General features: G+C 35.9%; 1 protein-coding gene and 1 long non-coding RNA gene across 3 annotated transcripts in view; one reads left to right on the top strand and one right to left on the bottom strand.

The window, feature by feature from the left end:
• LOC147842312 (uncharacterized) overlaps window positions 1-15,890 on the bottom strand; it is a 77,624-nt gene that overhangs the window by 9,836 nt on the left and 51,898 nt on the right. The gene's annotated exons all lie outside the window — the stretch shown is intronic.
• Window positions 1-15,890, top strand: part of vwa8 (von Willebrand factor A domain containing 8) — a 255,926-nt gene that overhangs the window by 227,182 nt on the left and 12,854 nt on the right. For both annotated transcript variants that reach the window (XM_087266709.1, NM_001128338.2), the window contains 3 exon segments: window positions 321-446; window positions 2,980-3,138; window positions 14,823-14,921. In XM_087266709.1, the coding sequence (XP_087122835.1) occupies window positions 321-446; window positions 2,980-3,138; window positions 14,823-14,921 (384 nt within the window).

Here is a 15,890-nt window from a genome sequence, read left to right as displayed (position 1 = left end):
AAGCAACATGTAACAACTTTTTATCCATATTTTGAAACAAAACAATCAATCTACAGGTGTGAAAGCACCCTAAGACAAAAATAGGTATAGCGGGAGTTTAAGTTATTATAAGACAAAATGTCCTTAAGTACAAATACAAACATTATTTTTAGAGATAATTTTATAGAATTTTTGAAAATAATCAAAACTTTTTCATATAAGTATTTGGTTTTTGAAAAACAATAGATTTAGACTTTTCCACATTTAGATTTATTCATGTTTATATAATTTATTCATATATATTTGCAATAGTAAATATGTCAATGGTGTTTATGTTTCAGGCTAAAGGGAAGGAGCGTCAATGGCTGAGAAATCAGGCTCTGGGTGAGCTGGACGATGCTAAGATCATTGATGGTCTGACAGGAGAGAAATCCATTTATAAGCGCAGAGGAGAGCTGGAGCCAGAGGTGAGAAATCATTACTGGACCCACTCTTTTTTTTCTTACTGAGTTCAACTGCTCAAACAAGCTTAAATTAAAAGTGCTGTTTAGATGAATACATAAATGCGTACTGCTTGCTTTCCTATCAAAAACAAACTAATAAATTCTTTTAAAAGGACAGCAGTTTAGAAAGCATCTGATCATAGTTATTCTTAAAAGTATGCACAGGTTTACTTTAAAGTAAGTAGTTCAGTTGTGTTAAATGGTGGCAGGTGCTGTTTATTTACATTCAAACTCATTTCTACTGCTGAATGATTGAGCTTAAGCTAGACTAATCAGTCTAACATAAGTTCAGTCATTTAGCAGTAGAATTGTAATCACAAGCAAGGAGGAGAACAGGGATGTGGAAGCCAATTTTGATGAGAATCATTGTGTTCAATGTAGTGAAGTATGAATATCTTGTTTTGGTGTTCTTTCTCAAATGTATAAAAACACTGTAGATTTATTTTGGTCCAAAGTAATCTAATGCAAATGTGTTTTCAACTACATACCTCTGGAAGAGATCATAACTGGAACAACTTATACTTAAAGGACGTTTGTTGTTTGTTCAAACTACTTTAAAATAAGCTGAAACAACACAATTCTTGGGTTATTTTTGAGATAACTTAATTGTTTTATGCTCAATTCACTTAAATTTGTAAAAACTAATATGTTAACTAAAAAAAATTCACAGTGGACCTTGTTTATATCTGTATATAAAATGAATTTTTAGCCAGTAATAATCAATAACAAGTAATATACAGAAGCCAGTAACCAATACATACGAAAAGATAAGATAGTTTAAGCCAGTGTTTCTCAACCATGTTCTTGGAGAACCATGTTTTGGATGTCTGTCACACCCATTACAGCTCTTTCAGTCCCTGCTAATGAGCTGATGATCTGAATCAGGTTTGTTTGGTTAATGAGACATGGAAAATATGCAGAGCTGGTGGTCCTCGAGGAATGTGGTTTTTAAAGTTTTAAAAATTAATGAGTAATTCAGTGAATAATGCCAATAACAGAAGTGATGGATAATTAATCTGCATACTAAAAATGTTGTACAAATAATTGTGGGAAGAATAAATCATAGATATATACATTAGATGTTGCCTAACCTGTTGTTGTCTATTGGAAGGAATGCGTCAATAGAGCTGCCATGTTGGAACAGGGTAGCACATCTTTGAAATGAATGCGGGACCAAGGTACAGTGGAGGACTATACGGAGACTATGGAGATATACACATATACACATATATCTATGATCGGGGGTTTTCCTGGATGTTAGTATGTAATTTTTTTTTCTAATTAGGAAAATTATAAATTGACATCACTTTTCTACATTGATGGATCAGTGATCGCACTGGCATTCCTGACAAAAAGCTTGTGCTTGTGTTTGTGTGTACAGAAATGTACTATCCACCCTCCCTGTTAAATCTGATCTAATTCGTGTCCTGAAACACACCTCCTCCTCTCCTGCTTTTTACTTCTCATACTGACGGAGGGAGCGATTTGTTTGTGAATGAATCTCAGTTATGAATGACTCGTTCACTAGCCGACAATAATACAAGTTTCTGGCACCGCAGCATCTCGTTGTTGTATTTCTTTTGCATTGTTTGCTAATTTTATTCAACAAAACTAGCATAAACCGAGTGTTCAGTGCGAGTTGGAGCTGCTTTGCCTTATGGTGAATGCAGTAAGTGACTGTTATCATCAATAACGTTACCTGTTTAGCACAAAAGTTCAGAACATACAAAAACGCAAAAAAACTTAATCTTACCTATGAAATGTTCTGCCTTTGTGCTTTGTTTTCTTTGTTTGCTCGTTACTACACCCGTAGACAGCGCTAAAGTCCCGCATCTTCACGTAATGACACTGTTTTGACTAGTGCGGTTGAATGACACTTGTCCTGGGAGCACTGTACCAATGTGGCGGCGCTATTGACGCATGCTCAGGGTCCCTATAAGATATCTAGTGCATATATCTATGAGAATAAATTAGGTGCCACAATACCTTCCAATGTCTCCCAACAGTGGAAGTGACATCTATTGGAGCTTATTTATTTATCTCTTTTTTAACCAATGTAACAGAATTGACCGGAATGTATGGATGTAAATGTGTGTAATTTTTTATTCATTGGCCAAAGTGTAATGTAGCATTCGTATTAGATTTTCTGTTGTTTCCGTTGTGTGAACTAAATTCTTTCTCCAGCTGTTTTACTTTACTTTCATATATTCCACTGAATGTCTGCCATTTCAAAATCATCACATAATCATCGTTTTCCCTTAATCCCACATTTAACATCTTTCTAAATTGATTCTAATAACTGCTGAGTTCTAACTGTGGTCCCGTGAATATATTTAGTGGCTCCTGGATTATCCATTAAAACCTCATTGACCATAAAGCATCTCAGAAGAGGATTCTGGTCAAACTGAACGCTGCAATTAAAGGAACCACACAGTAACTGAATGATTTTCCTCATTAAGTATCAGTCTGATGTTTTTTTCTTCTGGTTTGGCTGCAGTTGGGGTCTCCTCAGCAGAAGCCCAAGCGTTTGCGTGTGCTAGCGGACGTCTCTGGTAGCATGTACCGTTTTAATGGAGTGGACGGCCGTCTGGAACGCTCCATGGAGGCTGTGTGTATGGTGATGGAGGCGCTTGAGAGCTACGAGCACAAGTTTAAGGTGAGGTTCAGTCATCAGCTGTTGCTCCAAAATCTACTCCACTGTCTTTGAAGGAAGCATTTTAAGACTTTAAATTTCAAATTTCTCTCATGAGTGCCATTCGCGCCTGCTGTTCTTGTGTAATCCACGTGAGGCTGCTGTCGACTGACTGACTGACTGAACAATCGACTGATTCACCCTCTTCCTTCCCTAACGCCAACCAGTAGTGTTTTCAAAAGCACTGACTGACCTGCCCACCCACTTCTCTAAACCCAACCAACAGTTTTCAAAAGCAATCCAGAAAAAGAAAAGCCCTCGCCTGATTTTTTACCACGTTTTCAGATTTTACTACATCCTCACCCTGGTATTTACTTGTTTATTTTATTTTTTGGATTCTGTTTTTGTCTTACCTGCTTTCTGGAACCGCTCTTCTCTGGATTCAAACCCCGTCATCGTGATCTACTTCTCTTTGCGTCTCAAGTCCACCGACGTACATGGCGAGCGTACATGGTGAGATAACTGGTAACAGTGGAAAAATCCTCCATATGGAGGTAAGCGGTCAGCTGCAAAGCACGACAAGGAAATCATTCATTCATTAATTTTCTTTTCGGCTTAGCAACTTATCCAGCAAATGTTTTACATAACGAATGCCCTTCCAGCTGCAACCCATCACTGGGAAACACCGCCCTGTATCATTTGTTTTAAAGATGAATTGCAGCCATAAGTAATTCTGGCTACATCATTCATGATCTCCACAAATGTACGGTTTTAGAATGAGCCTATGTTGCATTTGCATTTATCCTTTATGGAAAAGAGAATATTATTGTACACTTTTAGATCACTCACTTTCTTTTAGCTTATTTCCTGTTTTATCAGTGGTCTCCAAAGTGGAATAAACCGCCAATTATAACAACATCCAAGATGGTTGACACTGCAGTATTAATATACACAGGTGATCAAATTTTTGCATTTGGTAAAATGTTTTTTAAATACATTGGCATTACTTTTTTATAAGAAATACATTGACAACAGTTGTTGCATCATATTTTTGTGGAAAGTATACAGTATTTATTGATCTATTTTTTTTTTCATAAAAGAACAACATCTACTTTGCATTTTTTATCAGAAATAAATGAAAACAATATTATAGCTAATAAATATTATTAGAATTTTAAATAACGGTTGTCTGTTGTAATATATTTAAACATATTATTTATTATAGTAATGGCAAACACTAATTTTCCTAATTTTAAGTTTTCATTATTATTGGTATTTATTAACAATATTGGCAGCAGTTGTTGCTTCATACTTTTGTATAAAGTTTATTTACTGATGTATATTTTTCACAGACCAGCATCTGTTTGAAAAAAATCTTTAGAATTAGTCACTTTTGATCAGTCGAATGCTTTCATGTTAAAAAGCCCGTATTATGCATTAAAAAAGGTCACATTTTGGTTTTGGGGATCTCCAACAACAGGCTGATATGCATGCAAGATCAAAACACACTTTCATTGTCTTATAATATGCATATACTTTACATAATTATCCCAACGACTCCCAAATGATTTGTTCAGAGATTAATTTGTTCCCAAACCCCTCCTTAGAGCGATGCCTATCTGCTGTGATTTATCTGGTGACACAGTCTGTTGTGATTGATCGACTGCATTCAGCGCAAGACAGAGAGAAATGCCCGCCATGGCTCATCAACATTGTTGAAGTAGTGTGGAGAGTGCGGAGTGTATGTGTGAGCCCAATGCAGGAGTGCATTAATTAAAGCAGTGCAGTTAAGCACCAGCATATTTTTAACCATGACCCACATTCAGTATTAATCCACACAGCAGCAAAAGCTGAACTATTTTTTACTAAAAACTTACTAAAATTTGACAGCTGCACGTGTGTAGGAACAACTGATGGTGGCCAAAGCAATGACAAACGGCAGAGGATCACGAGCCCACAAACGCATTTATATCCATACACAAATCGGCACACAGCGCATTTTCAATGTGGTTTTACATGCGATATGAGAATATTAAAAGAGTTAACCAGATACAATGCAAACCGCATGGAGCGGTTACACGTAACAAAACACAATTAAACACACATTTTTTACTTTTAAACTTGTGAAATGAAGGAAGAATTTGCTTTCTAAAATGGGTACTGTAAAGTAAACAAACGGCCGACAAATCTCCCACTGCAAGCGTGTAGATTGCTGTAGCACTCTGACAGGAACACAGCACAAGAGTGGGGCTGTAGCGCTGAGGTATTTTTGCAAAAAAAAAAAAAAAACTTTAACCGCTGACTCTTCACAGACTCATTCTTGGGTAAAGAAAATAACACTAACTTTCCCTCAAGCTTCAGAGTACAGCTTCTTCGTGACATGATTCAACCGGGATCTGCTACAGTGTTTGTCTTCCTCTTTTTCTTTGCACAGTGTTTGTGGGTGGGGCCAGGGGTTTCATTTTCCCGGATCTGTGAGCGCAACAAATGGGCGGGGCTTGAGTTCCGAATTAACATCATGGCTCAAGATTGGTCAACCCTGATGATTCATTTAAACCACTCTGAGTCGACTCTTTTATAGATGAATCAATAGTTTTAAACACAGCACACCTTTAGATTTATTAATGCATGTGATATATTTTGTGTTTACTAGAGTTGCTGTAAGCTATGCATCATCCCTAAAATAGCAGAGTAAACCAGTTTAAATTGTTTAACAGTAGCTTAGTCATTTTTGTAATTTAATTTCAGATAGCTGACTGGATTTCATGACAGATCCTGAATTCATCTCTCTGCTTTGTGAATCTCGATGGTCTCATCTTGACCACAGACTTCAAATATAGTCACTACAGGTCAATCTGTCACCACAAACACTTTCGCAGCTCAATAAAAAAAAAGTCAAATCTGTTTACAGTAAACCATCTCCAGGCAACACACCATGGAAACAGTGAGTGTGACCTTCAGCGCTGAATCTGATGAGTAACAGGGATCTCCCTATGCACTGACACACTGTTATGAAGGTTACCATGGCTTAAAGGATGATGTGAAGTATCCCTAGATGCCCTGGAGACAGTCATGCTGTTTTAGGTTGATTAGTGGTTCTCTCTAAGTCTCTTCTATATCACTCAGTGTTCCCCTTTTTCCTCCATCCATCTCTCTGTGTCTCTGTCCATCTGAGCTGCTGGCAGATGTTTTTTAGGCAGTGAATCACAGCCCTTGTTGGAAGCTGCTCTCAGATTTGTAGCAGCCGCACAAAAGACGATCTGTTAACTCTATCCCGGGGAAAGTCTGGGGGAGGAAAACAGCGGAAGACATGCAGCTGCGGGTGTCAATGCCTCACATCATCCCATCTGCTCTACTGCGCGTCAGTCTTTTAAATGTGTGGGGTCAGAGCTGAAGGTGGGACATGTAAATATAGAGGGCATTAATGAAACTGTTAGACACAATATAGTGTTACATGAGTCATTATGTCCTTATCATTCACCACAGTGCTTTTTTTACATGATATTGCTTAAAGGCAAAATATGATTGTAAAATATATGAAAGAGCAGCATTATTTATAACAGAACCTTAAAATATATATTGTATGATAAAACAGCGCTCTTTCTTCCCCATGTGAAGAGCCCGAAGTCTACTGTGGCATAATAAAAGCTCCGCTGCTTTCATGCTACGTCATGCTCCTCTCTTATCTAGTGTTGGGCGATATATGAAATCTTCAGATCTCTATATCGTCCCCTTGTGAGATCGCAGATAAATTATGCTATCGCATAGGAGTGCTGCAGTGTTGTTTACTTATTTGCTCTTTTATTTAACCATTTCTAAACATATTTAATAACCTTTCAGCTGATTTTTTTTTACTTATTTAATAATAACTTAATTTGTATAACGTTTATCTTAAAAAATAATTCAAATCAATGCCAATCCCCACGCTTTTCCTGCATAGGTGCTGAGACCAAAAACAAGACTCAATGCAACAGTTTGGCACAGGACAGGATTTGATGATGACTTTCGGTTCATGCCGTTATCCGCGGGACTGCCACAAAATGGATATAATATAAATGAATGAAAGCAAATGAAATTATATTTATCTATGCAAAGAAGAAACAAGGACGCATTAAGGTCTATTGAGACGGGAGGCGGACGGAGGACTCATTGCCTGCGCGTGACTGTTTCTATGCGGTAAAGACTTTTTCTTCTTATTTTTGTTCTGTTGAGCATGACACGGTCTGTGTGATAATCATCACAAAAGTAGTCTTCAACAGTGTCACATATGTATTTGCTAAAATCTAACACTATGGGCCCTATCACACACCCGGCGCAATGTGGCGCAAGGCTCGGCGCAATACTTGTTTGCTAGTTTCAGCTTGGCGCAAGAGTCGTTTTAAGGGCGTTGCGCCACGCTCTTTAAATAGCAAATGCATTTGCGCTCATATGTGCGCCCATAGACGTTCTGGTCTAAAAAGGAAGGCGTTCTGAGGCGGACTATCGGCGCGTTGCTATTTTGAGAAACTAAAATAGATTTTTCATTAGACAAAACAAACTCGGTCTAAACTCCAGCACAGAGTTGCGCCTCGCTTACACACTGCTTAATAGCCTACACACAAGATGTAGAGCAATATGCAAATATCTTTACATATGAAAAAAACAAATAGGCCTATATATAAGCTATAATAACAATATATATATATATAGGATATAAATATAAAGTATTAAAATATTACAAAACATATTATTTTCTAGCCTACATAAATATGAAAAATCACTGCTCTTACGTCTTCTTCATCTCGAGAGGCTTTTTCAGTTCATTCATAACAATTTGCTTTAGTATAATGTTATTATTATTAGCAGTATTATTTATTATATCCACATTTATATTTGTTTTATTAAAAACAAGCTTAGATTTGCCCTCCTGCAGGTTTTAGATCATATGGGGCACAGCATGTGTTTTAGGATATAACTCAGGTTTTTCGGCACACTTCGTTATTATTGTTCATTTATTCGTTTGCTGGAAATTAGAACTGAATTTAGAAATAGTTTTGAAACAAATATTTGCGCTTAACAAACGAAATTAACTATTTATAGGCTAATTGATGTCTGTGAGTCTATTCGCTATTGTCTGTGCGTCTATTCTCTATCGTCTATTGATTTCTATTCTCAAAACACACCTATAACTCATTAAGAAAATAAACTCAACCCTTTTAGACAATGCGCCACGGTGCAAAGCGGAATTTCCCGTCCTTATATTAGCAAATATGGATTCTGACATGCCCTGAAAGCTTTTGCGCCCTACGCTTTCCGTTTTGCGCATGGACCGTCAAAATAGAACCCAGTGTTTTGCTTGGGATATGTGTTTATTGTTTTCTGATAAGTTTCATTTTAGACTATGCTATTGCCGACTCGCTGCAGTCATGACTCTAATATGAATTTTTTTTGACTGTAGGCACACATAAAACTTTCCACTGAACTCAGTAAAATGTTCTTCGATTAGTTATTTATAATCTGTTCAATAATTCATTAAAGCCAAAATAAATAAAAAAGTGCAGTTTGTAATTTAATATAGGTTAGTTTAAATGAATACTATATTGTAATAGCTTATATAAATAAATATAGTCTTAACATATTTAGTATTTAAGTAAATAGGTTATTTTCTAAAAAATGGGGTTGTCTGTGTTCATCATTCTATCGAATTAAACACAAATATGACACATATGTAACACCTATTTCATGTATTTAAAGCAGCAGTCAACGCGTGCACTGAAAAAAAGGCTATAGGCCACCTTGAAACTTAAATAGGCTATTAATAACAAAAATAAATAAAATAAAAATTACTTCTTTGTGAAGCAAGAGAGAATTTTGCGGAAGTGCTGTTAAAAAAAATTCTCAAATGACCAATGATTGTGTTTTACAGCAACACATTTTATTCCAGAACATTTGAGCTGGTTTCAGTTTTTACAAATCGTTTTTTTTTTTTTACTTGTTTGTTAATTAAATCCTATTTATTATCTTAGTTATTTAGCTCTTTATTTTTATGCAACAAAGTTGCAATTTAATTTGCTATAAGAAGTGGCTGTGTATTGTAGTGCCCTCATGTGCAGCATGCGTGTGAACTGCTGCTGAGAGAAAGAGAGCGCAAGAGAGCAATGGAAACAATTCACTTTTCGCATGCTGATTTATGTGAAATTGCGAATACATGTCTACTGTATACATGTCCGTATTTTTTCCTTTGAGTGGGCTAGTCTAATTATCAATTCATGCTAAAGATGCATGGTGCTGCACTTGAAAAGTGTCGGCCAAGTGATGTTAATACACTGAAGCTGTCAAATTATTAGTTAATTTATTATTAATAATGATTAATAATAATTCATTTTATTCAATAATGTAATTAAAACATGTAATAGCTCTACATTAATGCGAAACGAGCTAAATATCCTCTTTAAAATCATCATAGGTCTCAGCTCTCTGTGAAATCTTTGCCTATCATCAATACACAATGCTATCATTTATCTGCACAACCCTACTCTCCTCAGCAGTTGCTTTAGTTCTTATGTTTTGTTTTGATGGCTTTTAGCTTTATTCTGCTTCATACTACCATGAGAATAATTAATCTGTACGATTTGAAGAAGACGACAACTCCCATGATTCCACACTCTCACTGCATCATTAAACTACACTTTTGTTTGTTTTGAATTCATGCACTCCAGTGGTTAAAATATGACATACTGTGCCTCTAAAGGGACTATATGAAACATTTAGAAATTTGTTATTATCAACAAGGTAATATTGGATTGAAATGAATTAAACATGTAAAACATGTTTTTTTTCTAATAAGTTCTCAAAGTAGTAAGTAAAGTACATAATAACATAAGTGCATAAAGTTAATTTCTTTTGAATTGGCTTATCAAACCCTTTAAAAGTAACACTTTTTGGAAAAAGGCTAATTTTACCTAGAGTTAAACAGTTGAGTTTTACAATTTAGTAAATAGTTTGACAAAATACATTGAATCTGATTAAACCATTAGCTTCTTACTATGAAAATTTTTATATAATTTCAGTGATTTTCTTAATTAAAGCTAGACTCTTCTATAGCTGCATTGTGTATTAAAACTAAGACTATTTTCTAGGCCCATATGGCTAGGAACTATAATCCCATTCTGCCTTAATAATCAGGCAACTTTGCTGCCGTATCATGGCTGCAGGATGTGCAATAATATTACACAGCACCCCAGCTAGTAACAGTACTTTGTAATATCACTTTACCAGCTGCAGGCATGGTACAGCAGCAAAGGTCTCTTATTATTTAATCCTAGTGTATAAAAAAGATGTGTATCTAAAACCTACAACAAAACATAGCCGTATTTCAGATTTTAAAAAATGTAGCCAGCACCTTCTAGTGGATTTGTCATCTGAAACGTGCAACAAAGTACCTAGAGCAATGTATTTCCAATAAGCCTGGATGGAGCTTCCATAAACACATTAGGTTCTCTTGTTATTTATTTTTAAACAGGCATGCTGCTTAATACACTTCTGTTTAAAAATAGCAGTGCCTTAAAAGAAATAAAAACTTCCTAATATTTTTAAATAGCTTAATATTTTAAAAAAGATTTTTTGGACTTCTGTTTAAATTAGTGAGCTAATATTTAGTTGCTGAACCATTAGTTTTGATAATTTCTGCTTGTCTGCTTTCAATATAGTAAAAAGTATGAACAAACCCACAGTTCTTTCATTTTAGATTTTAACTGAATTTTTTATGTCACCCCACAAGTTTTCACTTGGGTTGAGATCAGGGGATTAAGCAGGCCACTCCAATAATCTTTTTATTTTTTTATTATTATCAATTTTTTTTTTACCTAAAACCAAGATGTTGCTCGCTTGTGTTTTGGGGGTCTTGTCTTGTTAAAACACAAATTTCAGGGGAATTTCCCAAATTTCAGGGGATCAGGGAAAACTGATCCAATCATGCCTGCTAAATAAAGAAAAAAGATAGACCCAACACCACAGTAAGAGAAATATCCTTTTACCATGATTTTTGTGCAGCTAAGTTTCATAGTCTTTACAGTTAACTGAGGCTTGAGTTTGGTTACTGAGGTGCCATAGTCAATAAACTGAGGTGCAGTCGATAAACGCTATATCAAAAAATAACAACTTTACTCTCATCGGTCCACTTTTCTTTTAAGTCAGTTAATGTTTTTCTTGGCAAATTTTATCCGATTCTGCAAGTGCTGTTTCAGTGATGCTTTAGATCACACTTTTTTGTTTTGAGAATGCAAGACAGACCACACTGCCTTTTTTGTATATGTTTAATGTTGCTGTGCAATGACTGAACCTGTTCCGTATTGTACGCAAGCATTGATGTTAATATTGTTATAATTGTAATATGTAATAATATTGTGATATTCAAGATTTGTAAAGTCATACAGCTCCAGATAACTCCAAAAAGCAACCTCAAGTATTTCCTCCATCTTTAAAAGTCTCCATAGTCATCTTGACAACACAAACACTGCTGTCACCTCAATGGAAACCTTTCTGCTTTTATTTGATTGGACAATAAAAGACACAACTGACGTACTGTAGCACACTTTTACCACTTTATAGAGTTGAAAAAATGCGAGGCGCAACAGGTGGTTAATTCGCAAGCTGCACAGGGCACATAAGCAGCACACAAAATAATTGCAGCTATTAGTAAACCAATTTTAAAAAGGCCTCTCAATGCAAAAAAAAGCTCATTCGGCGTGATCAAGGCCTTATGGGGGCTTCTTGCTGACAACTGAGCTTCCATCAAACATCTTCTGACTGTCACTGTACTTACAGCTCAATTTAGACCATCGTTCATCTGTCTGGAGGTGATGACTGGCTGAATCTTTGACATTCTGACGATTCTTTAATTCATTTTAACTGTAGTTGCTCATTTTCTTTTGCATGTTTCACATTTAAGATGAACATTCTAGAATTTACTTCTTTTACGTTTTCTATTCTTAAATCAAATTTTTACTTATTACATTGTTATACACATTTTATGTCATAATACAGAAAGAAATAGTAGTTTTCTCTAACTAAACTTTACACTGCTAATATTTTAAACACCCATTTTCAATGCTTTGGCCAATTACTCAAAAACAGTGGGCATTACAGTTACAGTTATTACACTTGGGTATATTGTCTTACCCTACTACATTCATAACTCATTTGATTGCATTGCACAAATATCACTATTGATTATGTTGTACTGCTTTTTTAACATAACTGTATTGTAAGAATCTCATTGTACCGGGAAACGTGTTTCCTTACTGTGCACATGACAATAAACAGTTGAATTGAATTTAATTAAATATTGATCGTGATCTTTTTTCTAAGTTAAAAGTAAAATAAAAAAACTAATAAAGAATTGCATATATTATTAATTACTATTTATTATATAGTTGCTCAGTATTCACTTATTAAAACAATAAATAGAAATGACAATGGTATTAACTAATACATTTTGAACAGTATTATAACCAGGGCTTGACATTAACACCTGCCAACCTACCAAATGCGGGTATATTTTAGCTGTGGTGGATTAGACAATCACCCGAAAAATGAAAATAATTGTTAAACTGTCAGCGCTGGCTCGTCACTAAAGATAAGAATTTTTGTTTATGACCTTTTGTCAATATGTGCGCAAATGTGAAGAGTCCTGCTGCTTTCAAGAGCTCTTCTTGCTTCTTGTAAGCAGCAGCGGTTGCTGCTTTCACTTTACCCATTCTTTGAACAGATAATTGATCTGTTCAAACGTTAACCGTGTGTGCCTGATCATCCTTTCAAGATCGCACACGGAATGTTTTTTTTACATTTTCTTTTGCTTAAAGTAATTTTTATTAATATGGTTTAATTATCGTCATTTACAATAACATTGCTTTAATTAAAGATTAACTCTCCATTTATGTACAGTGAACTGGTGATCTGGGACCACTAGCAAGGACAAACTACTGTGTATAGTTTTAGATAAATTACATACATTTTTTTTAAATATCAATTGTTTTTTAAGAACTTTTTTGTTGAATAAAAAGTGTATGTTTTCTGCTATATTTTGCTTGTTTTGACACTTTATTTAAAATTTTGGGCAAGAAAATGTGGCTGGTGATCCAAAAAGTTAATGACAAGCCTTGAATATAACTATACTGGCCAGTTCTAGTCAGATCTCTGTTAGACTGTGGCCTGTAATAGTTGGTGGCAAAGATGAATGAAGTGACAGTGATACGTGAGATGGTAAGTATGTTAATGTGTTTGTGTGTGTGTGGTTGTGCGTGTGTGAGGGGCGCCAGACTTTAAGACCCCACCTTACTTGTCAGATGAGCTGTTTGCTGGTCATCCAGCTGGTCATCATATTTCTGTTTCTTTCTGACACTTACATAATCTGCATTAAATAAGAGCACACAACTGTCAAAAGTACAGCCATTCAAAGTACATTACATTCTGTAGCCTGCACACACACTGTCCGTAGGGAAGTTAATTGGTGTCACTCACTGCATTTTTTCCATAAGGGCTCATCCCTATGCCCTAATCCCTTCTAAACTGTCACTTGGTATCAGTGTAGGGGAAAGCTACTTTTGAAAGTAGTGCATTACTGTATCGAGTTACTCCCCAAAAAACATAAGTAATTGAGTTACTTACTTTTCATGGAAACTAATGCGTTATATTACTTTTGAGTTACTGTTCCTTACCTGGGTGGTTCCTTACCAACATAACCTGCACCTTCATTTTCCTTTAAAAAAATCTAGGGTAAAATTATACCTTGAGAACATTCTGAGCCCAGAGCTCTACATGCTGTATATACAGATTAATGAAAGCATGTAAAGTCGTTTGTTTGCTACTGAGATAAAGATTGCAATAAAGCCTAAGAGTACTTTGAAATAATTAAAATAAATTATATTAATGCGAAAACAGATTTTAAACCTTGTGGACCACAGGTGTCAAATTCTTCCTGGAGTTCCTAAAAGGCTCCTCAAAAGTTCCTGGAGGCCTGCAGCTCTGCACAGTTTAGTTTCAACCCTGCTCCAACACACTTACCTGTAGGTTCCAAACAAGCCTGAAGGACTTAATTAGTTTGATCAGGTGGGTTTAATTAGGGTTGAAACTAAACTTTGCAGAGCTGCAGGCCTGCAGTAACTGACTTTGACAACTGTGTTGTAGACTGATGAAAACCAATGCATTCTGAAACCATTTTGTGCTATTTACATCATTTAGTGTACATCAGTGTGTGTGTGTGTGTGTGTGTGTGTGTGTGTGTGTGTGTGTGTGTGTGTGTGTGTGTGCGTGTGCGTGTGCGTGTGTGTGTGTGTGTGTGTGTGTGTGTGTGTGTGTGTGTTGTTTGAAGCTGAGCTCACTGTCCATTTAATTAGATCAGTCAAAATTATCCTGAAAGGGTACTGATGTAGTGGAATATAATGAGTTTCTGACTGTCTGTGCCATCAACTGCTGTATTGTTGGCGAACACACTCACTCACTGTTGAGCTGGACAACATTGTATGATTAAACTTCATTTGATTGACTATGTATGTCGGAATAACATCCAGCTTGCGTAATCATCTTGACAATCTTGCACATTGTAGAACACTATTAATAATCGTTTTATTAAAGAGTGTTTATTTCAGCTGTGGGCATGTCGTTGTTTGTCTTATTTTCCTGGCAGCATGGACTAACCCTTCACCTTCTTCCTGTTATTTCCCCTGCAGTACGATATTACGGGGCACTCTGGAGACGGTTTCGACATAGAACTGGTCAGATGTGACAAAGTGCCCAAGAACAACAAGGAGAGGCTGAAGGTTTTGAAGGTACAGTAATGCCTCTGTAATGCAGGAGTGACCTCATTTCCCTTTTTTGTTTTGAAGTCTAGGCTCTTATGAATACTCTTGTGCTGACATAGTAGCCAGCGTTTCTCCTAGAATTCCTCCTATTGTCTTATGTGACCACATCAGGAAGAATGTCAAGCATAAATTCTCAGGCATGAGACTGCGCGGATGGGTCTCTGGGATTCACTGACGCACAACTGCAGCCAGATCGGGGCCTGTGAAACTGAAACAATCTCCTTTATTTCCTGAGTCAAGTGCAAATATTTTAGCACCAGGTGTTGAAATAACTTTGTGATTTATTAAACATAACTCCAGAGATCTTTCAAACAATTGCTCAAATTGAACTTAAAAACATGTTTACATTGAAACTAACTTACTGTAGGAAAGGCTGAAAACAGTTTAAACTATTATCTTTCGCAATTTTGGGTATTTTGATGTAAGACTGTTCAAGACAATTAAAGTATCTCCACAATCTGCTTTTGAAGGAATATCGTAGTATCGTGTTCAGTTAACTATCGTAAATTCACATCAAACATTAACTCAGTGGTAGAGTTACGCTCACAGCACTTATTCATATTGACAAAAAGTACAATAGTTTAATTTGTATTTAAGGCCTTGGCGGGTAAACATTAACAGCAAATGTGGCTATTTTCTTTCTTTCGAACACATACACCTGAGGACAGCATTACGCTAGTGCTACTACAAAGCTTGTTGAACAGCACCTAACTATAGGACTTTAAACTGAGATTGCGTCAGAACCATACAAGATTTACATATAAACACATTCGGTTATTGGGTCTAAAGTCAAAGTGAAAGGAAGCTTGATGTGCAGGTATTAAATGGCACCTACAGTATGCAAATCCTCTTTTGTAAGCTGTTTAGACAGAACTGTGTGTATGAATAGTGTATCCACAGTCATCACATAGTGATAGAAACAGAGTCTACAAAAGT

The sequence above is a fragment of the Danio rerio genome, chromosome 9 (genome assembly GCF_052040795.2).
Source record: "Danio rerio strain M-AB ecotype USA chromosome 9, GRCz13ab, whole genome shotgun sequence".
In the NCBI taxonomy this organism is placed as follows: Eukaryota; Metazoa; Chordata; class Actinopteri; order Cypriniformes; family Danionidae; genus Danio; species Danio rerio.
The sequence above is the reverse complement of the archived record's forward strand: the minus strand, read 5'-3'. Positions and strand labels throughout refer to the sequence as shown.